General features: G+C 42.0%; 1 protein-coding gene across 2 annotated transcripts in view; it reads right to left on the minus strand.

The window, feature by feature from the left end:
• Positions 1–710: 710 nt before the first annotated feature.
• CFAP298 (cilia and flagella associated protein 298) overlaps positions 711–26,397 on the minus strand; it is a 74,194-nt gene continuing 48,507 nt past the window's right edge. For both annotated transcript variants that reach the window (XM_069204031.1, XM_069204032.1), the window contains exons 6-8: positions 22,414–22,545; positions 11,334–11,429; positions 711–1,075 (exon numbers count right to left, since the gene is read on the minus strand). In XM_069204031.1, coding sequence (XP_069060132.1) covers positions 965–1,075; positions 11,334–11,429; positions 22,414–22,545 — 339 coding nt within the window. In that variant the 3' untranslated portion in view covers positions 711–964. The remainder of the gene's footprint in view (positions 1,076–11,333; positions 11,430–22,413; positions 22,546–26,397) is intronic.

A 26,397-nucleotide genomic window follows, 5' to 3' on the forward strand; every position in this document is an offset into this window, starting at 1 on the left:
CTTTGATTTTTAGCATTGATTTTTCAGCCGCATATTTTCGACTGAAAACTCTAATCGCAGAAAGGACTATTTTAGGACAGAGAAACACAAGTAATGTAACACGAGCTGCTTATTTATCTTGTACTTGCCAATATAACCGGGAAAATGGCAGAGTTCACGGAAATGAATCAGAAGACTGGTGGAACAAACTAGTTGAATACACCAGTTCTAAGCTCTAAATTGCTGTCACTTTCTGCTGGGAAGGTATACACCTGATCGCCTTGTCTCCTATCCTACCATGACTACTGTAATGACAGAGGAGGGATCTGCTTGCTGCTAGCATCCTATAGTTCGGACAATCAGACGAGGATATGCATTGGAGACAAGGAAAACAAGGACCGGGGACAACGGATACCTGAGCAGGTCAGACAGATGACCACCTTTCTTCAACTGCAGTTCATGCATCATTCTTCAGGTGAACACATGTAGCGAGCTCAACCGTTTCTTCTGCCAAACCATTGGCTTTTGTTGTGTAACTATATCGTTAATGATCAATAAGCAGTCCAATCAAATTCACAAATCTGCTATCTGGAAAATGTCCCTTGAGGTGGCTCGATGGAGCCTCGCCAAGCTTCGATATTCTGGTACTAGCCTTCGCGAAAGTAGAGTGCACACATGATTGAACTAAGTTATCTCAGAAAGCATACAAAAATAAAACATAAAAAAGTCAATCAATATTATATGCACTTTATTTCCAAAATGGTACAATTGGATAATTAAAGACATTGTGGTGCACTATAAAATGCATATTTTAAATATGTGCCTGTCCCTATAAATAAGTTGCTCGAAACGTAATAAGAACCAAAAACGCAGAAAAATAAAGTTTCCCCACAATCGTCCGATTCTGTGTCTCCATGGGGTATCAAACCTTTCCACATTAGTCTTTGAACAATTAATGCTAGAAATGGATGGTGAATAAAAATCTTCATCTTGGCCCCCACTTAATATCTTTTACTCCTTGAAACTGCCTCTTTAGCGTGTGTGGGTCAGCCCACTCGGAGTCTAAGCACGAGTCGTCATCATTTTCTGCAAGTTTCTGAAAAGAAACAAAGGCCAGTGTATGAAAAACAATTAACTAAATGTCACACAGTGCAGCACAATGCTGAAAGATTAAGCTAATACTTGCCTTGCAGCATCAGGTGTCTGTTTTTAATGTATATACATGTCTTTCCTATAGTGCAAATTACACTAGGTACCGGTGTTTGTAGGATGGACCAACCAGATTGATTAACACACCAAAAAACAGAAGCCTAAATATACACATTTCGTCACATTCAGAGGATTTAATAGGGTGTATGCAGAGAGAAGGGGGAACCAAGAGAAAGGGGAAAGGAGGGTTTAGGGCGAACAAAAAAAGTATTTTTTTTACTTATCAATAAACATTTGTTTATTCTGTTGCAGCTCCATATGATAATAGAGTGTCGTCCTGTCATCTAGTGCCCGGTCCACAATACGACCTTTTTTTAAAGTTTTAGTTTTTGTCTTCAGGCATAGGTGGAAGAAATCCCGATTGTGTCCCTAAAGCATACCATCATAGCACTTCTAATTAATGATTTGTCCCCACTGGGTTAAGCGTATTTTTTTCTGTGCTAGAAACTAGAAAGGTCACATGTGAATCTGTAACATAACAAAATATGCAGAACACCAGTAGTTACAAGCAACACTTTTAGATCTATATTACACATGCATACACTGTAAAGCATTCCCTGCACCTTCTGTGAAGTAGTGGTGGTGGTGGTAGAAGAGAAGCAGAGGCAAGGAAGCAATCAAGGTTCTCAAAACTATTTAAGCAACTAGGGCCTCTAACTAGCATGCAGATTGTCACAATATGGTTTCGTAAAAGAGTGAGCTTAAAACTATGCAGCTGCTTCTCAAATGTGAGCTATAGCAGGCTTTGAAAAATCATAAAAATGTTACTAGACCTGCAGGTCGAGTAGCTTGAATAATCTACTTGACCCGGAAATGGGTCTCAAATTGTGTGATCCTAGACAAATTTTGTATTTTACAATCGCCTTTTTCTTCATTCACTCATATGCGTGCACCTTCAAATATGCGAGTTCTTCATTTCTGCTAAAAAAAAATTCTCTTTTGTTTGATTAAATACACTAAACAATTGCTCCATGTATAATAAATCTAGCCCACATATAGGGTACACATGATCTATGCATTACTTGCCTCTTAGTTTTCTAATAAGCTTTGCCACCAGGGCGGGGGTGTTTCTCAGTTTATGTTTGAACACTCACTTTTAATAAATATATTACTAAAGCATGATGTGGTAGTTAGTGCACTGTCATCTACAGACAGTACATTTCCAAGAAATCTCCAAAAACCTTCCCATTAACTTGCAGATTTACTGATAAAACTATATAATGTATTAACAGCAATCTGTGAAAATGGGGGTTCAGAAAACATTTACCATTTGCACATCACCAAGTAAAGTGTTCTGACTTTTTTCATTCTATTAAAATATTTTTTAATCACACAGAAGTTGAACAAATGGTCTTTCACAAATAGTGAACTATATTTTGAAATGTTTGTAAAGGTGACTTAGTTATATAAATGTTGTGCCTTAGGAAAAACCCGATACCAAAACCGTTTTATTTCACATAGGTCAGACAGTTTACCTTACAAAATCCTGGAACTCTGCAGTCACAAGGAAAAGGTCTTTGCATTGCAATAAGACAAACTGACTTCTGATCTCTGTCTCTGAACACAGAGCAAATGTAACAAGAATAAGAGTTAAAGGCATCTTAACTGATAATTCAGTTTCTGACTGAAATCGAGTGGAATCTAAAAACATAGTGGTCAAGTAGATTTTTCGAGCCCTGTTAAATAGGTAAGGACACTCAGTCTTACTATGTGACCACTTTCCTGTATGGCAAATGTGAACGGGGCACTGCATGAAGAGTACTATAGGAATGTTCATAAGATACCTGTATGCATTATACAAGCTTTCAGGCCATGCCAGCTTTAAAACTCTTCATCCCTTAGTGTGGCTGTGCAAATGCTACTAACACTGTCAATTTAACACTCGCCCAGTGTTCGAACATCTACTATGTGGACAGAATGTTCTGTAAGTTCTGAGTTTGCGTTCTTAGATTCAAACTTCTTTAATTCATTCTCCCCACCCCCCCAGGTATTTTTCTAATATCCAATTCAATGGAGCTTGTTTTACTGAACTGAAAATGATAACCGCTAGGTTGGCCATGAACCTGTGACACCAAATTTGCAGCACCAAATCAAAATACTGGACAATGCTGTTAAAACACTTTCCGCAACCAATAATTTCAAACTTGCACAATTTAACCAGCACATGGTTATGTTGAAATTTTGCAGGCTTAGTTATTAGGGATCATGTCACTATCGTTTTCTTTTTTAAAAGGAATATCCTCTGTTTACAAGAAACTTGGTACCTATTACCCTTAGCCGTGAGTGGATAAATGGAATTATTCATCCCTACAACAAGGAACATTAACCATAGCAGAAGCTTAGGGTGGCTATCAATATAAGTTTCCTTGACCTCACTGCTAACACGATTACTCTAACACAAACCGACTTAGGTGCTATTGTTATATAAGTAGTTGGGAGGAATTCAGGGTACTTCTAATTTAACTAATTGATGTTTAAATGATTATTCATTCAAGTGATTGAAAGTTAACTATAGAAAACATTTGCAAATAGGTTGAGACGTTAGGGTACATTCATCCTAACACCCATGTAATTTTCACAGTTGGTCTTAACTTAAACTTAATTTGGCATAGCCAGGCCAACGATTCACTGTGCCCAACTACCCCTAAATTTGATACTGATAGCATAGACCATATTTATCAGAGATGTGACAAAACAGGTGCGTCCACAGTAAAAGGTTTACAAAGTTTATAACTTAGGCCATTGAATGACCGAACAAAGTTCGATCTGTCCTACTGTTACACACATTATCTTACAGGAGATGGGCTGTACTGGCTATACTTTTATTTCACTCTGCTTGTTCTTGCTATATTATGTCTTTAAAGTAATGTGGACGAGACATAGGAGAGCAAGTGATCATTTTCCTATAGAAACATGTTTTAGTAGTATATCTGCAGTCACTGACTATATTGAGCTTATAGGGCACACAAAAGCTCTCCAATACCTTAAGATGATCAGATGCGGAGTTCACTTTACAAATAAACAGAAAAATTGTTAGTCACTTGAGTACACTAAATAATTTAGGAAAATTAAGATTAATGGTACATATCCCTCTAAAATATTAATCTACTGGGTCAAGATAATTCAATCACTAAATTAATATTTAGCATGTTGTGCTAGATCAAAAAGGACCAGTAAAAGATATCAAACTAGAAATCCCTTCTAAACTAGCTGGTTTAAAAATGAGCAGATCGGACACTGGAGCCCTTACAGGAACATACAAGAAAACTATATAGACTAAGCATAATTTTGAACTATTTTATGCCTGCAAAGAACCAAAAGGAAATCTTTTTGCTGCTCATTGGCAACTTGTTTACAGACTGTCACGGCTAAGAGACCAGAGTATATTCTGCCAATTTATTAACACACTGCTTGAGATTAATGGGCCAAACACAGGGAACTGTGTAGACTTCTTTTAATGGGAAATCTATAGGAGTAAAACTTATTCTACTGAAGGCACTGAAAAAGACACTGCCCAACATTCAGCTTTCAGGCAAAAATACATACTCGGTCCTTAAAGGACAAGTCGAGATACAGTTTGGCAAACATCAATTCTTTCAGAACTGAAGGGACTTTGAAGTAGTGTATGTGTAGTGGTGCCGTAGGACCTAATGGCTTATCAGGCACGTTGTTCAATGCAGATGTAGATTACTGGAAACAATTCCCTTGCCCCTTAGTTATGGTCTTTCAGGTTCTCTAATCAGGCACAGGCTCCATACTTTACCCCCGTCATTAAAAAAAGAGCATTAGGAACAATCTAGGCAATTATCAATTAACTGACCTGTTAGATATGAAGGCTAAAGTTTATGTCAGAATTCTTCTGGGAGAACTTGTTATTCGGTAGACAAAAAAAAAACAAGGAACATTTGGCATCTAGAGTCAACAAGATTTAAGTTATACTCCAGTTTACAACTACAAAGGTGTCAGATAACAGATACAGGTTCACCTACAATATACCACCTGTCTTCTTTAGAGAACAAGCATTCCACACTAATTTTCTTTTTTGAGCCTGCATACAAAATGATATAGCCCTACTGCGGAACCCATACTGAAAATCATAAAGGCTACATTAATCCTGCTATGTCTTACAGCCGAGAAGTGCTTCCCCTTTGGAATTGCTAATTTCTACATATATTACAATGCAGGGTCATGTTGGAAGATCACAGATATGTCTGGAATTGGAGCTTAATAGCCAAGATGTATCCTGTTTTGCTGTATTTCTGAAGGACAATGTTACTTACCCAGTAAGCATCTGTTTGTGGTGCTGTAGATTCACATGCTCTGCATACTTCCTCCATCTAGTGTTGGGTCCAGAAGGTCGCAAGTTGTTTTTGTTCGAAAAGTCTTTCAAGTCACAATGTAGAATGACTCCCCCTCTTGCTGGCAATGCGCATGGTCCTCGACTATCTTCAGATTGTTTTCACGCAGGTGGTGATGTATGGAGTGTAGTGTAAAGATAAGCAAATAACCATGCATGCAAATGTATATCAAAAGACTGTAACAGCCACAGGTGTCCAGGGAGGCCGGTGTGCACATGTGAATCTACAGCACTATATGCCACAAACAGATGCTTACTAGGTAAGTAACATTTTCTGTTTGATGGCATGTGTGGCTGTAGATACACATACTCTACACAGACTGTAAAGCTGTGTCTCCCAAGAAGGGGTGGCTAACCATGGCTGTTACAGTGCCTTGACAAAGAGTAAGCAGAACTGCCTGATCTACGTTGGCTTGCTGGTGTGCTAAAACATCCACACAATAGTGTTTAGTGAAAGTGTGTGGTGTTGACCACGTAGCTGCCTTATAAATGTCAACTCTAGATATGTTACCCAGAAATGCCATAGATGCACCTTTCTTATGTGTTGAATGTGCTCTAGGGGTAAAAGGTAGTGGCCTCTTAGCTTCTGCTTAACAGTTTGGATGCATTTATCAATCCACCTTGCTATGCTGGATTTAGTAATAGGGTTACCTTTAAGTGGTTCAGAAAAGCAACAAAAAGCTGTTTTGTCTTTCTGAAAGTTTTAGTTCTATCATTATAGAACACGTGTAGTGCTCTTCCAGCAACTGAATCAGGTTGTGGGGAAAAATGGCAACTCAATAGTTTGGTTGAGATGGAATTGAGGTACTACCTTTGGTAGACATTTTGGGTTAGTGCAAAGAACCACCTTATCTTAATGTATCTGGAACAATGGTTCTAGAAATGCTAATGCCTTGAGCTCACTTACAAGTCTCAAGGAAACAACTGCAACTAAGAAGGCTACCTTCCATGAAAGAAAATGCAGAGGGCATGAATGTAGTGGTTCAAAAGGTAGTCCAATAAGTCAAGTGAGTACTATATTAAAGTTCCAAAAAGGCAGTGGAGGTAATCTTGGCAGTATCACTCTTTTTAGTCCTTCCATGAAAGCCTTTATGATAGGGATTTTAAAAAGAGAAGGATGCTGCCTGTTCTGAAGATAAGCAGCTATGGCTACTATATGTAATCTTATGGAGGTAAATGCCAGTTTTGCTTTTTGCAAATAGAGAAGATACAAAGTGATATTTTGTACCGACACTTGGATAGAATCCAAGTTTTTAGAAATGCAATAGTGAACAAAGCGTCTCCGCTTTGCTGCATAACATGCTCTAGTCGTTGGTCTGCGTGCTTCTTTAAGAATGTCCATACATTCTTGAGGTAGATTTAAATACTTAAATTCTATGACTTCAGGAGCCAAATTGCGAGATTCTCCTTGGGTGCCTGTTGTAACCTTGGTTCTGAGTGTGAAGGTCCACGTTGACGGGACATTTCTGATGTGGCTCTACTGATAGGTCCAGTAGAGTGGTGAAACATGGTTGTCTTGCTCATGTGGATGCCACCACAATTAGTGTGGGAGAATTTTAACTGTGCTTCTGAACTACATACAGAAGGAGAGGGAGAGGTGAAAACGTGCAGGCAAATATCCCTGACCAGTTGATCCATACAGCATTGCCCTTAGATTGAGGGTGTGGGAACCTGGAGGCGAAGTTTGGGCACTTTGTCTGGAAATCCCCACTTTTAGAAATAGGGTTGGAGGAGTCTTGGGGTGGGGAGTTCCCACTCGTGGACTTGTTGCCGCATCCTGCTGAAGTCAGCAAAATTGTTGTGTGACCCCGGGGAGGTGTTCCGCTAACAGGTAAATGTTGTGGTAAATAGTGCTGTGCCAAATTGTCTGTGCAAGGCGTGACAACTGTAGTGAGTGTTTCGTCCCGTTTCTGCAGATAAAACATGGTAGTCATGTTGTCTGTGCAGATGAGGACTACTTTGTGGATTAGATGGATCACAAAGGCCTTGAGTCCTAGATAAACAGTTAGCAACTCTAAATAGTTGATGTGCAAAAGTCTGTGAGTATGATCCCAAAGACACTGTATTGTGAGGTCTTGGAGGTGGGCCACCCATCCCGTCTGGGAAGCGTCCATTGTCAGAATGACCTGGGGAACAGGGTCCAGAAGTGGCCGCACTTTCAAGAAGTTATTTTTGTTCCACCATAGCAAAGAGCGAAAGGTATGGTCATCTACCAAAGCTAGATTCTGTAAAGGACCCTGTGTCTGAGACCATTGGTGTCATGGACATTCCTGCAACGGTCGCATGTGAAGACATGAATGTGGCGCGATTCGATGCAAGAAGCCATAATTCCCAAAAGTCACATGATTGATTTTCTTGTGACTTGTTGATTGTGGCGAAAGTGAAAAAGCTGTTTTTGAAAATTCTGTATTCCCGCTTTATTTGGGTGAGCTATGCCTAACTGTGTATTATGGCCACAAGGTAAGGTTGTACCTGAAGTGGGGTGAGACGCAACTTTTGAAAATTGTCTGTGAACCCTAATTGATGAAGCAAGTCTATTGTGGCTTGAATGTGGCTGAGGCATTGTTTGAGAGAGCTAGCTTTGATAAGCCATTCGTCTAGGTATGGGTACACATGAATTTTCTGTCTGCACAGGTGAGCTGCTACCACTGCTAAGCATTTTGTAAACATTCTTGGTGACAGTGACTCCGAATGGGAGCACCTTGAACTCTTAGTGTTGTCCTTCTATGACAAAGCTAGGTGCATAGGAATATGGAAATGGGCGTCTCTTAGATCTAATGCTGATAGAAAGTCACCCTGTTGTAGCAAGGGGAGCACATCTTGTGACTATGTCCATATGAAAATGTTCTGATATAATGTAATGGTTTAAAGGTCAGATCTAGGAAGGATCTTAGAGAGACATCTTTCTTGGGACTGAGAAAGTTAAGGGAGTACACTCTGTTCCCTTGATGTTGAATTGGAATTGGTTCTACTGCCCCTTTTGCTAGTAAAGACTGTACTTCTTGTTTGAGAAGAGTGATGTGATCCTGTGAAAGTTTGTGACAGTGAGGTGGGATGTGTGGAGGTGTGGAACTGAGTTTCAGACAGCAACCATGTTGGATAATATCCAACACACATTTATCTGTTGTAATGTGTTGCCAATTTTGGAGGAATAACTGAAGGTGTTTGGTAATCGGAGGGAAGCTGGAGTGAGTCACTGTTTATAGACAGTGGTAGAGAATCAAGGGGAGGATGTTTTACCTCTACCCCTGTAGTTGTTTCCCCTATATGAACCCTTATAAAAACCTCTGTGTGAGGATGTGTGTGTGGCTGACCTTTACTGTATGATAAAGATGTTTCACCTGAAGAAGATTTAGAGGCTGGCTTGTATTGTGGCCTAAAAAAAGTGCCACAAGAAGCAGGAAGTTAGAGCGCTCCCATGGATTTTGCCACCTCATTGTCCTTTCTCATCGTTTCTAACGCCTCATCTACTTGTGTTCGGCTCGGGATGGAAGCAGTTATTTACGGTTTAGGTGCCGAGCCTGAGGGTGGGGCATCTGAAATAGTCTTTTGATGCCTGCCATGGCCAGAAGGTAGTGGCGGGTTGACCACGTTTGCTTCCAAACTGGTGTGTTTTTTTGGGCAGAGCAGGGGGTTGTTTACTCACTATTGTTGACTTGGTGGGATTTCCTGCATTTTGAGTGGTAAGGGTATGCCCAGACGTGGGTCCTGTGCTCACTATGCCACCACATTCAAGCTAACCTGGCTTATGATACCCCAAAACCAGTCCTAGGATGCTTGTTTCTGGTCCAGGGAGGACCTTGGCTGGCAGTTCGGGCTGGACAGTTCCCATAGAGAGCAGGGTCAAGACTGATTTGCATGTGGCTGGAATGGGATGGCAAGCAAAAAAATATTGATGGTTAAACCCAGATCTCTGACTGGGGTGAATGTTTGATTTGTTCCGCATTCCGTCCATCATCTGTCGTTTTTGCATTTAAGAAAGATAAAGGCATGTATTATATAGGGTTCCATCAAGAGTTCTGCAGTAATTGGGAGATCGTAATACTGCAACGGATATTACTGACAAATCAACATGTATAGGCCATACAAGGTTATAACATTATTGAGAATTAAAGCCTCATTATCTTTGGAATGAGGATTTATATGCAGCAATCAGTGTAGCATTCAGATTGGCCCATATTTACCTGTAACGCTCGACCTTTATCATGGGACATATTCTTCCAGGTTTGACCTGGAGGATTTGTCCCAGAAACTAACGTAATGCAGTGTGACATGCAATGCCGATTTAGGCCAAAAGTTATAGAGGCTACTCCTAGTGAGCGCCATAATGAGGAAGACAGTATGAGCTTAAAAGTGTCTATTTCAGCCCTGTTTTTAGGGTTTTATTTAAACCAATAAAAATACCTTGTGACAAATAAATCATATCACCGACTCCGTGGCTCACACCCACTACTTTCCTCTTTTATACCATTAGAAACAAAATGGACCAATCCCCAGGATTTACAAAGCAAGTAAAAACAACAGACTGGGGCTATGACTCAATTTAGAAAGCAGGTTAAAACATTCATTGGACAACAATAAAGTATATGATTCGAATTCTCATCCTTGACCAAACACAGCATTGAACGGTTCTGTTTGTCTACTGGCAGATAGTGAGTGAGGTAGGGGTGGCCATCAGGTTTCGTTCTCAGCCAGGAGAGGCCTACATGGTTGCAAACGCCAAGCTAAAAAGGATTTAACATTATTTTGTTTTAAAATAAGATCCGGCAGGCTGGGATATCAACTCCCTGCACCTGCCATTTCAGCCACATTACAAGTTGCACAGAGCTCTATCCTGCAGGGAATACCTCTCTCTGGTGTCTCAGGGGCCAGAATTGTCTGTTAAATCTGGCCCTGGTATCTCCCAGAGGAGATAACAGGGAATTCAGAATGTGGCCCTTTGAGGATAACAATTATATGATTCAGAACAAAGGTCTTTACCACTGAAAGTACTCTGACTATGTACTGCAGCCATAGTAGCTAAACCTTGGGTCTCTAACCTTTTCTGAAATAAGAGCTACTTATGTTCAGTGAAACTCATCCTGAGTTACTGTTAATATTATTAGTGTTGTAACAGTGACCACAGATCAGACAAATTACATAAGTGGCTACCATAAATAAGATCACCAGCAGTGCTCACCTCAGGCACACTTGCCAGCAGTAACATTAAAAAGTATCTGTCAATGTGGACTGCCTCCACATGTGTAATGCATGACAGCCATAGCAGCAACGCTGCTGACACCCAGGTAATATTCTTGGTAGTAAGACTCCCCAAGGATGCATAATTTATACCTCAAATATCAGTTTAAAATATATTTTGGAAATTCAACCATGTTTAAAAAAATAAAAATACTCAGTTTATGATTCCTGCATAGATACATATATTATCATCTCAAATGCACTTTATAATATTGGTGTGTATATACATATATATGTATATACACACACACGTATATATGTATATACACATACACACACAGATATACATTCATACAACCAAACGAAAACTACTAATTCAGTAGGTTTTGCTGCACACAGGAGAGCTTCTGACAGGTAGCTGGAGAGCTACGAGAAGCTCGCGAGGTACTCGTTGGAGATGCCTGAGCTAAACAATATTCAGCCAAAGATGTATCAAATGATCTGTGAAAGGAGTACATCATATAAAGGTGCAGTTTTAACATTTGTTGACTTTCCTAAAGCAAGCAGACAATGCTATGTGAAACACAAGGTTAAAAGGAGCCTTTCATACCTTGAGTTCTTCTTGCTTTTTGTAGTAATACATCATCATCTGTTTTTGCTCTTCACTGCTGATCATGGGCTCACGTGCTGGGGCGCCTTGTCCCTTCTGGCAGCGGGCGGCAATGTACATGTAATATTAAAAGTAAGGTCATTTTAAGGTGGTCACTTGCTATTACAAATCTATGCTAATCAAACAGCAGTCGTAGGGACTCATTTAGCTCTTGGAGTATCACACGTTCCACGCCAATACAGCAACAAAATGTTCGCTGAGAGGGCCACAACATTTATACACACTGGTTTATGTTTCACACACGTTTCTAAGTTTAGTAACTAAAATGTACAATGTACCATAAGTTAGTATACATGTGATCAATATGTACTGCAGTCAGGCTGTGACAGAAACTCCAGATTTTAGGAATTCATCATGCAGATGTGTCTCAAATAGTCCTTGGCGTGCCTAATCTCTAGCGTCGCCCCAACTCAGTCACATAGCTTCTTACCCAGAATGCACTAGCATCTGCCTACGTGAGAGTTTGAACTGCTTTTATTCCTGCTTCTGAAGAGCAACCATTATGGTACGGCTTCGTCTCCTTTCTGTTTCATTTTTGACACCTGCGCTTTCTTTTTTCAATCCTATAGATTTGATCATATCATTTTTTAATTTGTTTAATACTCCTCTGCATCTTTGTTTCCATTTTATTTCTTTCATAAGACGTCTGCACTCATACCCATTTTTGTTAAATGGTGCGTGGTTGTAAGGATTTACTAATAAACATAGCTTTAATATCAGTCATGTTAATCATTTGCTAACTCATCATGCTTATGCTTCAATAATAGAATGTTCAATATACATTTCTGGTTTTCTATAAAAATGCGAGGATCTGTTGCCTTTTATGGATACCATCTTCAGATTGTACAGTGCTAAACTAAAAATAACTATACAATTTAAATATCAAACGGTCTTAGGCATAAATCTGTCTCTCAAAGCACAACATTTCATATGCATATTTAATTGAGACCATAACGAGACTAGGAAGGATGGGAGAAATGTGGGAAGAGATTTAGCACTGGTGTATATTCACATGTTTTAAATCATTGATTAATCGTTCCCAGCCGTCACGCTGGGATTTCACAATAAATAACAGCATTGGCAGGAAGGGTTGTTGGTCGTAATGCAATGGAGGAAACACTGGAGGAAGGGAAAGATCGCAATTGATCGTCCTTATGTCATACAAGTGAGCAGCAGCATCGGGGAATCCGCTGCATAAAGAAACCTGAAGAGACTCGCATTCTCATTAGAATTAGGCGCGTGGCTCCCATGGCTTGAACCATTCACACATAAAGCTCATGCTATTTCAGCCCGTAGTGGCTGGTGGGTGATACACACTGGGGAACCTATTCTCTGCAGAAACGTTAATCTCCTTCCTAGAGGTGCGGGAGGGAGCCTTCAGTGTCCAATCAGGACTGTTCCTTCCACTGGCTAAATTAGCTATGATGGCCAGGAAGATCTGGGCTGGCGTTCCCACCAGGCTAGACTCCACATATATCTTCGAAGCTGGAATAGGGACATCACTTGATACCCTTGATTTGTAAAGCCCATGAGGCCAACACAAATACAGACACCATTGAAAAACAGACAATTGTGGGAAGGAGATATCCTAGAACAGATTAGCAATAGTAAATGGAAGGCAGCATGCCTCCTGGATAAAGGGATCTCCTGTAAACACTTTTCCGGCTCTGCAGTGAAAATCAGGTCTGTTGCCAGTCCCAGACATAGAGCCCCCCAAATGGAATTGTAACACAGTATTCAGTATCTGCGACAAGTGGTGATCAGATTAAAGAAGGAACCAGTAGTCTGTTTGGTGGCATCCCCAAAGCAGTGCCTACTAGGGAGTCGTCCTAATGCCACCATAGCTCAGATTTCATAGCACAAGTGTAAGGAGTACATATGATAGAAGTGAGGCTCTGACCGGGATTGGAGAGATGGTTGAAGGTGAAGTCATGAAAGATACCAACAATGGAGAAATGCACTTACAGCTTAGTAATTTCTTCTCCAGAATGAACTTTCATAGATTCACATGGGTGAATTAGACTAGCAAGCAGTACATAACATTTAAATAAAACTGGAAGCAGGCTCACCCTTACTGAAACAGGTTGTGGAGAACTGCCTGCCCCACTGCCGAATCAGCTGCTGCATTAAAATCTAGGTATTAGTGCTTGCCTGCTTTTCCATCTGGCTGCTTGGCAAATGCCTTGTACAGGCACTCCAGCGTAAAGTACACCAGCTTTTGCCTTGCTTCTGGTGGAATGTGCCCTCATTTCACCTAGGAGGGGATGTTTCACCTTATTGTGGCAGAAGGTGATGCACAACGATTGCCAACATGCTATACTCTATTTGGGCAGTTGGTGTCTCCTTCCCGGATGGACGAAAAGACACAAACAGCTGATCTGATATATGCATGCCTTTTGCCTTGCCCATGTAAAATCTAATGCATCTGCAGATATCCAGCAAGTACAAAGATTTTTAAACTGATGATGCCGGAAAATGGAACGAAGTTAATTCAAAATTAAAGTCTATAGGAACCTTACCCATAAACTAAAGGTTGGGCCATTGGATGCCTGTCTTTGGTAAATTAAAGAAAATGCTCTTTCATGGAAACAAAAAGTGCACCTCCAATACTCTCCGTATTCATATGAGGAAAAGTAATAGTGCTGCCTTCCACAAGCTAAATTTTAGGTGTGCCTTATGGATCGGTTTGAAAGGAGGCAACATGAACTCACTCAGGACTGTGTACAGCTCTCAGGACACTGGAGTGCCTCAACCCAGCAGGAAAGCGCTTAAAAAAAATCCTTGAATTGTTTTATGAACTTTTGTGAAAACAAAAATGAGGCACAATCCTCGGTTCTCCTGAACCTGGAATTACCTGTGAGCCTGATTATCAATGAAGAATATTTAAGACAACGCTTATCTGGATCCAGCAAGTATGGAAGCACTTGGTAGAGTTGCACAGAAACTGCATTAAAGTCCCTATCTTTGCCACAGAAACACTTGCACTTGGCTTTGTAAGTGTAGTCGCTGGTTTATTTCTTAAAGTCTAGTGGATTGTCTAAATGATCAAATTCTAGGTGGTCAGGTACCAGGCTGTCAGACTGAGTGACTCAAGGAGCATGCATCTAGTATCTGGAGAGGAGTCTAGGGTGAGACTTCAGCAGTACTACCAGATATATGGGCATTTCCTGGAGATCGCTGTACTGGTAAGGCCAAACCAGGGTAATGAGGATGAGGAAACAGTGATCGGTATTCATTTTCCTCAGTAAACTGGGACTCAGGAAAAACGGAGGAACGGTATATGCAAAGGCATTCGACCAGGTCATTGAAAAGGCATAGCTGTTGGATGCTGGTTGCCAGAACCTGCTGGTGCCTCACTGTCAAGTCTTTGTTCTACAGAGTGGCAAACAGGTCTAATGTGGGCAAGTTCCTTATGTGGAACATCTAATTCCCATGGTCTTGATACAGACCCCCTTCCCTCTCGGTCTGAGACAGCGTAGCTGAGCACATATGCCTGGTCGTTCTGGTATCCTGGGAGATGTTCAACTACAATTCCATTTTGTTGGGGACTGCCCAATTCCACAGCTTCTGTGCTTCTTTCGATATAGAATGGGGCCTCGTTCCTGCTTGTCTTGCAATGTAATACATCGAAGTTGTGTTGTCCGTTCTGATCGGCACGGCTCGACCAGTAACCCTCATGAGGAATGGCTACAGGCCTAGCCCTACGGCCCGCAGCTCCAAGATGTTGATGAGGAGCATCTGAGTCCAACCAGAGGCCTCTGGCCATCAGTTCCTTCATGTGCCCTCCATAGATGCATCCACTGTCATTGCCATTCTGACTGTTAAGTTAGGAATGGGAGCCCACACTGAGATTTGGTGGGGACCTACACTATAACTAAGCCTGTTTGAGCGTTCTTGACAGTGGAAGTCCCATGAACCATTTATATGAACCTCTGGCGGTCTATTTCCTGCTGTACTGGTTTCATGTTGAGTCTGCAAAAGGGCAATAGCCCTATGCTGCATGACATCAGGCCCAGGAGATCTTCAGATATCTGACTGGGATGGTTTGTTCGGAGTAAAAACATTTTTGCCATCGCTTAAAGTGTCACCATTCTCTCTGCTGAAGGGAATACATTCCCTAGCTGTGAGTTCAATGCTGCTCCTAAAACCTATTTTTTTTAATGGTTCAATGGAAGATTTCTCACTGTTAAGTGTCAGACCCAATCTGTAGGTTTGACACTATGGGTGGTTGTAGAGGCATTTCACTCTCTCCTTAATGGAGCTTTGATGAGCCAATCGTCCAAGTAGTGATATACCTGGTGACCCTTGAAATGCAGGAAGGCAGTAAGAGACGTCAGCAGTTTCTGAAAATCCAGGGTGCAGCTTTGAATCCAAAGGGGAGTGCCCTGAATTGGTAGTCCTGTCCCATGGTCCCGTTGTAGGCAGATATGAAAATGTGCATCTGAAAGATCCAACGAAGTAAGGTATTCTCATTCCTGATGCGTCGAAAGAACTTTCTGCAGAATAAAGCATTGTTTTTTTCAGGAACTTGTTTAACTCTCTGATGTCCTTGACTGATCCCCACTGTCCCATTTTCTTCTGTATAGAATAGAACCTGCAGTAGATTCCTTGGCATCTTTAGGATTATGGGGCAGCCTCTGTTACTCCTTTCAGGGGAGGGCGAAAATCTCGTGTTGCAGCTCCATCATATGTAAATGATGTGCCTTCTTTGGTGGATGATTAGGTGTTTTTTGTAAATATTTGAGAGAACATGCCGAAGGTGCTATGTGAAACCCAGCTGTCTGATATTCTGCACTTTCAAGCAGGGGCGTAAAGGGAAATTCTTTCCACGGGCAGGTATGTTTGATACGGCAGCAGGAAGTCAAGCTCTCTATTAATAGTTCTAATTCAGTGATTACTAAGTACCCTTCTTCCTTCCTGAGGTTCTGCCATAGCCTTATCATATTCACCTTGTTTGCATGGATAAAAGGTTAAACTTTGACGCCTATACAGGGTGAGGCTTTCCCTGAACATCTGTGATCTTCTGGAGCTATGAAAAGCAGATGAATTACAGCACCTATATTGAAAGGCCCCAACAGTGTGTGCAGTGCCAATATCCACTATTTTTATATTTGCTTGCCACCATTTATGTGTTTTCCCGTCAATAAGCATGTCCAAGATTCTGTATGGAATTTCCGAGGGAACGCTGTATACTGTAACCATTCTTATCTTCACTGGACCGTAGCCCCTTCCAGTCGGTGGAAACCTGTGTTAAACACATCAGTCACTGCATCAATGATGACCGCTGATGCATTGGCCGCCTTCTAACTATTACATTGGCCTCCTCTCTTCAATTTTCTGTGATCATTTTTAACAGTGGCGACATGTCAGAACACATCGAGTGGTTGTAACAGAAGAGGAGGGCAAAGACATTGGTTTCTTTTACTGAAGTTGCTACCATAGAGCTAACCCTTTCTCCAAAGTCATCTATTCTTCTGCTATCTCCGTCAGGTAGTGCTGAAGCCGACGTGACAGGATTTTGTAAATCACCACAGTGCTGATCCCACATTGTTGGATTCAAGCTTAGGATGGGCAGTCAACAAGGCAAGGGCCAAATTCTGGGCGCTATATTTCCATTCCAAATGGGGCACTACTGCCTGTACTGTTGCTGGTGTGTTCATTAATTTCAGGCCCTACAAACCATACGGAATGCATTGCTACTCTACTGACACCATGGGAGATTGCATTTTTTTTTAGTTGCCCTTCACAACAGCATGAAAGCATTGTATGTCATCTGGAGGGGAGTTAGCCTGTGTGAGTGGCTTGGCTCCCTTGTTGGTAAGATGTAATCTTCTAATTCATGGCCATTGCTTTCTCTCTTCCAGGTCTAAAGAGTGGCCTGAATTTGATGTACCCTGTTCACCCATGTCCCTAGCAGTGGGTGGAACAGGTTATGAAGCTTGTGCAGGTGCAAGAGAAAAATCTGGAGAAGGTGTCTCTAACATCAGAGGAGGAGGTGGTTGAGGAAGCTAAGTTGGTGTAGGCACTCGTGGAGGAGAAGGCAGCAGGCTGTTGCAGAATTAGCCTCTGGAATGTGTCTATCAGTACTGCAGCGTTGCCATGAATGCAAAAGTTACGTGCATCACCTCAGACTCCCTCTAGTGGTTTAGAGAACCATACGTTGGCAGAGGATCTGCGGACAGAAAAGTTTGAGGTTAGTATTTTTGACAGTCCTTCTCTTGCTCATAAGCATTACACTCAAATTCCATTAAATCCTGCCTTCCTTTATTGTGTACTACAGATCCATAGCCTCAGTGTGTGAAATGCTCACCACATTTTTACTTAGGGGTTGCCTTGTGACACTGCAGCTCATCCACGGAGCCGCCTGCCAGCGAATCTGAGGAGGCGTACAGTACTCATTGTCTTCTTCTCCCTCAAACAGTGACATATGCTTTACAGGGCCCTCGCGATGGAACTGTGGGCATTCTTCTATGCCACTCCTCAAGAGACCATCTTCTGGGATGCGCTTGGGGAGAAGATGCCTCTCCTACATCTTGCACACAGCTCGGATGCTAGCATTCCCATCAAACACTACTGAGTCTCTGCCGGGAACACTTTGACTCTGCTGTCAGATCAACCTCCGCTGTAATTCATTGTATTGAGCACGCTCCTGAGAGGGTGGTTGTAGAGAATTCACCTTTTCTGTGTTGTCATCGTATATTATTTTCCTTTTGCTGGACCTTATATTTTTGCTGGCTTTAGAACTCTGTGCACATTACCCCTTTAATCCAGTTGTAAAGTGCCTGTACTCCCCTTTTAACAAGGTCCAATTGGCATACTCTTACTTGTCATACTTAACTTGCCTATAACTCCTCTAGTATTTTATAGTATACAGAGTGTACCAGGGCTTGGAAGTTAAATGCTGCTAGTGGACTGCAGCTGTGAGAAACGAGCCAGGATGGGCGGCAACCTGGAGCACTCTAAAAGTACAAATTTCTATGGGTGCTGTCCCTAAACAGAGTGCACAGAGGCCCAGATTTGGAGGAAGGGGAAGAAGGTGCATGTCTTCCACAGTGGGTGGACCAGAGAGTCAGAGGTTACCTGCTCTGAGGAGACAGCATTCTGAGACTGACCCTGATAAGATCACCTCTGACCTAGGAGGTGCTGCCTGCACTTTCTCAGGCGGACTGCTACATAGTACCACAACAGGTTGTGTAACCCTTGAGGGGGAATGAATGTTCACCAAGGAAGTCCGGGACTTGCAGGCAAATGCTCACTCTCAGTGTACAGACCTTGAGAAGGGGAGCCAATCACAAGGTGTAACCCAAGTTGGTGGAATGAATGTAAGGAAGGTGTCTGGAACCTAAGTTGTAGCTCGCACTCTGAGAAACCTAAGAGGACAAGGGGACCTCAGAAGCAAGTGAGGGACTGCATAGTTGGAAGTGAGGCCTAATAAGGCCCCAGATTGGATCCTCCACCTGGCAGTAGATGGCCAGGGACCAGTTTTCTGACACTGACAGCTGTCAGTGGCCTTTGCTGTCAGCCTTGTGGGTAGAGCTTGCCCTGGGTTGGTGACAGAACGGGCAACATCATGTTGTTGGCCACCCTGGTGTTGTTCGCAGTGCCACCTTGTGGCAGGGAAAAGGGGTGGGCGGGGCGGGGCGTGGTGGTGGTGGTTTTTTAAAAAATAAAATAATAAATATAATAATAATTTTTTTAAACCTTACCAGTCACCGCGCTATGCCGCGCTGCTCCACTCCTCCGCCATCGACTGCAGGCACAGGCTTCCAGCCTGCCCTGCATCAATCCTGATGCTGCTCAGAGCAACATCAGAATTGGCTGGGAGTGCCCAGCCAGGGCACTTCCAAGCAGACTAGGAGCCTGTGCAGGCTCTCTCCAGCACGGCAACACAGGCCTGGGCTAGAGAAAGTCTACTGCGCATGTGTGTTTGGCTGGCCCAAGTCCACTGGCGAAACACATGAGCTCTGAGGGGAGTGCACAGTGTACTCCCCTCAGTTCGCGTCACAGTCCATGGCCCCGCCCCATTTAATACAAAACGATAATAAACACCGTTTATTATCGTTTTGTATTAAAGGGTTTGCAGCTGCTGCTGGTGTCTGGGGGCGAATCCCCCTCCGCCCTAGTGGAAGAGCCGCCCCTGGTTGTCCACCTACTGCGATACATTTGTGACCAGGCTTGGATAAGTCGCTGACAGGTGTGGTCTGCAGGTGAGGAGAAGAATTTCCCATGTACAGGATTATTGTCTAAGACATATGGTGGCAGAGGAGTAGAGATAGGTTCAGAGGGGCACAGCACACACAAGTGCTAGTGCAGAAACGACAAATTGTCCATGTTTTATCAACTGACCAGGAATGTTCATCAAAGGACGATTAGTCTACTCTAGCACGTGGCTGGAGGCAGCCTTTGTATGAAATCTGTCTTTTCTGCGCTGTCACCCTGGATTTTTTGCCTTTTGCTGGGCTGCATTTTTTGCTGGATTTCAAACTATAAGCACTTTACACCTGCTATCCAGTAGTAAATTGCCTATGGTCCCTCTTTTAGCACAGTTGAATTGGCATACTCCTAATTGACAAATTTAACTTGCTTATAAGTACCTAGTATATGGTGTAAGGTGTACCCAAGGCCTGGAAGGAAAATTCCACGAGTGGACTTCAGCACCTGTTGTGCAATCCACTACAGCAGCAATTCAAACATGGCATAAGGCCTACCACTGTAGCCTGAGTGCAGCACTGTCAAACTGATATTTGGCCTGTAAAAATAAACCCTTCAAAGAGATCAGAACTATCTCTTTAAATATTAATAAGTCACCCTATGTAGGCCTTGTTGCCCACAAGGCAGGGCGCTGGTATTTAAAAGAAGGGCATGTAGAAATGTAATGTTAACATGCCCTTACACTGACTAGCAGCCAAAAGCTATTTTCACTATAGAAAGATTAGCTGCCCTATGTAGAAAACCAGATTGAAACCAGATTAAAATACTAATACTGTATCTCTCGGTGGGACTAACTAGAAAAATAACTAAACAACCATCTGAGTAGTTATTCAAAATATAATTCAATGGTGAAGTCAGAGGTTTAACAGATATTAAGAAAACACAACTTTTAGAACGTTACCTTTTCCCTGCCAGAAGTTCTTAGAAGCTAATTTGCATTGTCTCTCCAGCTTCTTCCAGCCAATAATCAGCCTTGAATAGGTGTGAAATGCCTCCCGCAAGCAAACAATAGGGTGACCTGAATGGTAGTGATGATGCTTCCAAACCTCACAGAGTATGAGAGTGCGTGCTGGAGCATCCTTTGTGACTCTGCAGTGTCAAGTCCTGACTGACAGGTAAGCTGAGCCACATGTAACGCTTGAAAGGGAGAGAACAGGATGGCAATAAAATGTTCATGTATCTACTGTCTGGTTGCTGAAGAACACTGCCTTAGTCTTACCAGACTTCTGTCTCTCGGGTTTATATATAGCACTTGGGGTGCACTTGAAAGGAAGGGAACAGGATGCCAAGACACTTATGGTGTATTCAGTGTCTAGGTGCTAAAGAACCCTGCCTTTGTTCTAGAGTTGAAAATGGGAATTTGTACTCCATTGATTAGAGTGAAACTAGGAGTCATTCCCACCCACTAGCTTGTGACAGGCATAAATGAGACACCTCCAGGCACCCACTTCAGAACACTTCTGGAACTGAAGAAGAACAGAAGAAGACTGGACCTGCAAGGAGACCAAAGGATGGACCTGCTCCCTCTTGGACCCAGGACAAAGTAGTGTACTTCTAAGTGTCATAGGCTGACCTCCAAACTCACAGGGATTCAACAAGCTACAAGAGGCCTTTCCAACAACTGCCCAGCTCACCAGTGGCACCTAGACCTAGCCTGGACCCTGCTCTTGGCCTCTGCCAGACACCATGCAAATCTCTCAGTGACTTCCTTGGAGTTGTAGGGGACTTTAGAATTGCATCCTTGTGCTATATTGAGACTTGGGGTCTCAATTGGAAGGCAAAATCTTTGACTAGGACAAATGTGGTTGTTGTATCGGACCTGCACACCATTTCAGTCAGCCCTAAATTGTGCCTAACTCCTGGTGTATTGTGACAATTGTCAATTATGAGCACTTTGAGCTCTGTGGTGCTATTTCTATTTAAAACATTTTAAAAATCATATCTCTGGTTCCCTTATTGGATTTTTGTCATTTTGTTTACTGGATTTTACTCTATTTCTCTAATTCTGTTTGGCATTATGATTATTTTGACTTTATTACTGTTTTTGTACTGCAAAAATACTTTACACATTGCCTCCAAGTTAGGCCTCTTTGCGCCATCGCTTTCAGGGGCTTGAGCTCATGTTACTTTAGTGACTTGTAGGATTCACCCTGACAAAGATTGTGTTTATTACTTAAGGTGGGTCATCACCCCCTTAACTAATAACAGTTTCTTACAGCGGTGAGATGTTATTTAGCGGGGGCGAGAAGCAGAACTCTGAGGATTTGTTCATTCTTGGCTGCCAATGCTGTTAAGTTTTACTGTAATTATTAGAAGATATTATTGTAAGGTTGATACATTTCTTATGAGGTTAATAAATCACAAAACACTGTGTACCTCGTGAGGTGGTAACTAGAGGGTACATTTTATGCTCTCTAAAATATCACAAGGCCCTCAACTTGAGGCACCAAAAACAATAATTCAAGGCGATAAGCCGACATTGCTAAAGATAGAGGAATGTTTTCAAGAGTCTTTCCATTGTTATGCAAATTCCTTGTGGGATTCTTGAGTTGCACAGAGAATGAGGACCTCACTTTGCCAGATTAAACACAAACAGGATTTTGTCCAAAAAGCAGGAAAAGGAAAAAAAAGAGTTCTGTTTTCCCAGGAGTAATGAATCCGGTAAAATAAAAATAAAGTTTGTCCCATTGTCAGCAATTGTTTTTCAGCAAAGACTATTATTTTATTGAGAATGGGCTTTGGGCCAGACCATCCTCAGGTATTATGGCGACAAAAACAATGCTATTAAATGTTTCAAGACAAAATTTACCTTTTGTATCTTGACAATGATTTTCGTTTTTTCATTTTTGCCAACAAAATCTTTAAGTTTTTGTTTCCTTAGTAACTCTTTTCCAGCCCACCACAACTGTGCCTCAGACTCTTCTATGATCTGCTGTGCTGCCTGTATTAAAACATTTAGAAGAACACATTTTCAGGTTATTCATGCAACAACAGAATCAGAATGCGGCTTGAGCACTACTGGTCTGTAAAATCTTTAGGCCATTATCACACTTGCTTTTATAACTTGTCCAAAGAGTTCCGCTACATTTCTGTTACACAGGTAAATACTTCTGTTGCAATAGGCTACACATTCATACTGGTAACAACCAAGCTGGCAAAATGGTTAACTGGGTATAGTCAGATCTGCTAGTGTGCAATTGTGAGTTTCTAGTTTACTTACAGGAAAAACAGAATGATACACATTGACACAGTCTGCTTTGCCTGCAAGTCACTTAACAACTTTTTAGGTAAGCACAGGAAAATATGTCTTTGTGTCATCTTGCTGCCTTGCTCGGTCTTGGTCTTTCAAAACCCATCATAATGAACACTTAAGTTTTAAACTTTTTTGGAATCTCTTAGAGGATAATGAAAATGTCACTTACCCAGTGTACATCTGTTCGTGGCATCAGTCGCAGTAGATTCGCATGTTCTGCAATAGCTCGCCATCTGGTGTTGGGCCGGAGTGTTACAAGTTGTTTTTCTTCGAAGAAGTCTTTCGAGTCACGGGACCGAGTGACTCCTCCTTTTGTCTCCATTGCGCATGGGCGTCGACTCCATCTTCGATTGTTTTTCCCCGCAGAGGGTGAGGTAGGAGTTGAATTGTAGTAATAGTGCCCATGCAATGGAGTGACTAAGTATGCACCTATTTAAGGTTGAGATGATACATATATAAATAATTGAAGGTAACTTCCAAACTGCTACAGGCTCCCGGGGAGGCGGGTGGGCACATGCGAATCTACTGCGACTGATGCCACGAACAGATGTACACTGGGTAAGTGACATTTTCAGTTCGATGGCATCTGTCGCTGTAGATACGCATGTTCTGCAATAGACTAGTAAGCAGTTATTTCCCCAAAAGCGGTGGATCAGCCTGTAGGAGTGGAAGTAGTCTGAAATAATGTCCTTAATACAGCTTGACCTACTGTGGCTTGTTGTGCGGATAACACGTCTACACAGTAGTGCTTGGTGAATGTGTGAGGCGTAGACCATGTGGCTGCCTTACATATTTCTTGCATTGGGATGTTTCCTAGAAAGGCCATGGTAGCACCTTTCTTTCTGGTTGAGTGTGCCCTTGGTGTAATGGGCAGCTGTCGTTTAGCTTTAAGGTAGCAGATTTGGATGCATTTAACTATCCATCTGGCTATACCTTGTTTTGAAATTGGGTTTCCTGCATGAGGTTTTTGAAATGCAATAAAGAGTTGTTTAGTCTTTCTGATGTTCTTTGTTCTGTCAATGTAATACATTAATGCTCTTTTGACATCTAATGTATGTAGTGCCCTTTCAGCTACGGTATCTGGCTGTGGAAAGAACACTGGAAGTTCCACTGTTTGATTTAGATGGAACGGTGAAATAACCTTTGGCAAAAATTTAGGATTGGTCCTTAGGACGACTTTATTTTTGTGTAGTTGTATAAAAGGTTCCTGTATAGTAAACGCCTGAATCTCGCTTACTCTTCTCAGGGAAGTAATGGCGATGAGAAATGCCACCTTCCAGGTTAGGAACTGTATGTCGCAGGAGTGCATGGGTTCAAAAGGTGGACCCATAAGTCTAGTTAGGACAACATTTAGGTTCCATGAAGGAACAGGTAGTGTTCTTGGTGGTATAATTCTCCTAAGGCCCTCCATGAATGCTTTAATGACTGGTATTTTATATAGGGAAGTTGAATAGGTAGTCTGCAGGTATGCAGATATTGCTGCAAGGTGAATCTTAATGGAAGAGAAAGCTAGGTTAGATTTTTGTAAGTGAAGCAAGTAACCCACTACATGTTCTGGAGTTGTGTGTAATGGTTGTATTTGATTAATATGGCAGTAGCAAACAAACCTCTTCCATTTACTTGCATAGCAGTGCCTGGTGGATGGCCTTCTTGCTTGTTTTATGACTTCCATACATTCTTGGGTAAGTTGTAAGTGTCCGAATTCTAGGATTTCAGGAGCCAGATTGCTAGATTCAGCGATGCTGGATCTGGGTGTCTGATCTTTTGGTTGTGCTGTGTCAACAGATCTGGCCTGTTGGGCAATTTGATGCAGGGTACCACTGATAGGTCTAGTAGCGTTGTGTACCAGGGTTGCCTTGCCCAAGTTGGTGCTATCAATATGAGTTTGAGTTTGCTTTGACTGAGTTTGTTTACCAGGTAAGGAAGGAGAGGGAGAGGAGGAAAAGCGTAAGCAAATATCCCTGACCAGTTCATCCATAGGGCATTGCCTTGGGATTGTTTGTGTGGGTATCTGGATGCGAAGTTTTGGCATTTTGCGTTCTCCCTTGTCGCAAACAAGTCTATCTGAGGTGTTCCCCAGAGTTTGAAATAAGTGTTCAGTATTTGGGGGTGAATTTCCCATTCGTGGACCTGTTGGTGATCTCGAGAGAGATTGTCTGCAAGTTGATTTTGTATCCCTGGTATAAACTGTGCAATTAGGCGAATTTGGTTGTGAATTGCCCAATGCCAAATTTTTTGTGCTAGCAGGCTTAACTGCGTGGAGTGCGTCCCTCCCTGCTTGTTTAGATAATACATTGTTGTCATGTTGTCTGTTTTGACGAGAATGTATTTGTGAACTATTATTGGTTGGAAAGCTTTTAGTGCTTGAAAAACTGCTAGAAGTTCTAGGTGATTGATATGCAGTTTTGTTTGATGTACGTTCCATTGTCCTTGTATGCTGTGTTGATTGAGGTGTGCTCCCCACCCTGTCATGGAAGCATCTGTTGTTATTACGTATTGTGGCACTGGGTCTTGGAAAGGCCGCCCCTTGTTTAAATTTATGTTGTTCCACCACAGAAGCGAGAGGTAAGTTTGGCGGTCTATTAACACCAGATCTAGAAGGTGACCCTGTGCTTGAGACCACTGTGATGCTAGGCATTGTTGTAAGGGCCTCATGTGCAGTCTTGCGTTTGGGACAATGGCTATGCATGATGACATCATGCCTAGGAGTTGTAATACCATCTTTGCCTGTATCTTTTGTGTTGGATACATGCGTTGTATGATGGTGTTGAAATTTTGAATTCTTTGTGGACTTGGAGTGGCTACTCCTTTTGATGTGTCTATTATGGCTCCCAGGTATTGTTGTACCTTGCGTGGCAGAATTTTGGATTTTGTGAAATTGACGGTGAACCCTAGTTTGAAGAGGGTTTGTATGATATGATTTGTGTGATTTGAGCACTCTATTAACGAATGGGCCTTGATTAGCCAGTCGTCTAGATATGGGAACACATGTATTTGCTGCCTTCTTATGTGTGCTGCGACCACTGCTAGACATTTGGTAAAGACTCTTGGTGCGGTTGTTAATCCGAAAGGCAGTACCTTGAATTGGTAATGTATTCCTTTGAATACAAACCTTAGGTATTTCCTGTGCGATGGGTGTATTGGTATATGGAAATAAGCATCCTTGAGGTCTAAAGTTGCCATGTAGTCGTGCAGTTTTAGCAATGGCAATACTTCTTGTAGTGTGACCATGTGGAAGTGGTCTGATTTGATGAAAGTGTTCACTACTCTGAGTTCTAGGATTGGTCTCAGCGTTTTGTCCTTCTTTGGTATCAAAAATTACAGTGAGTAAACTCCTGTGTTTATTTGTGTGTTTGGCACTAATTCGATTGCATTCTTTTGCAATAGTGCCTGCACTTCTATCTCCAGGAGATTGGAATGGTGTGTTGTTAAATTTTGTGCTTTTGGTGGTATGTTTGGAGGGAATTGTAGAAATTCTATGCAATAACCATGTTGGATAATTGCTAGAACCCAAGTGTCTGTAGTGATTTCCTCCCATGC

Source organism: Pleurodeles waltl, chromosome 8 (assembly GCF_031143425.1).
Source record: "Pleurodeles waltl isolate 20211129_DDA chromosome 8, aPleWal1.hap1.20221129, whole genome shotgun sequence".
In the NCBI taxonomy this organism is placed as follows: Eukaryota; Metazoa; Chordata; class Amphibia; order Caudata; family Salamandridae; genus Pleurodeles; species Pleurodeles waltl.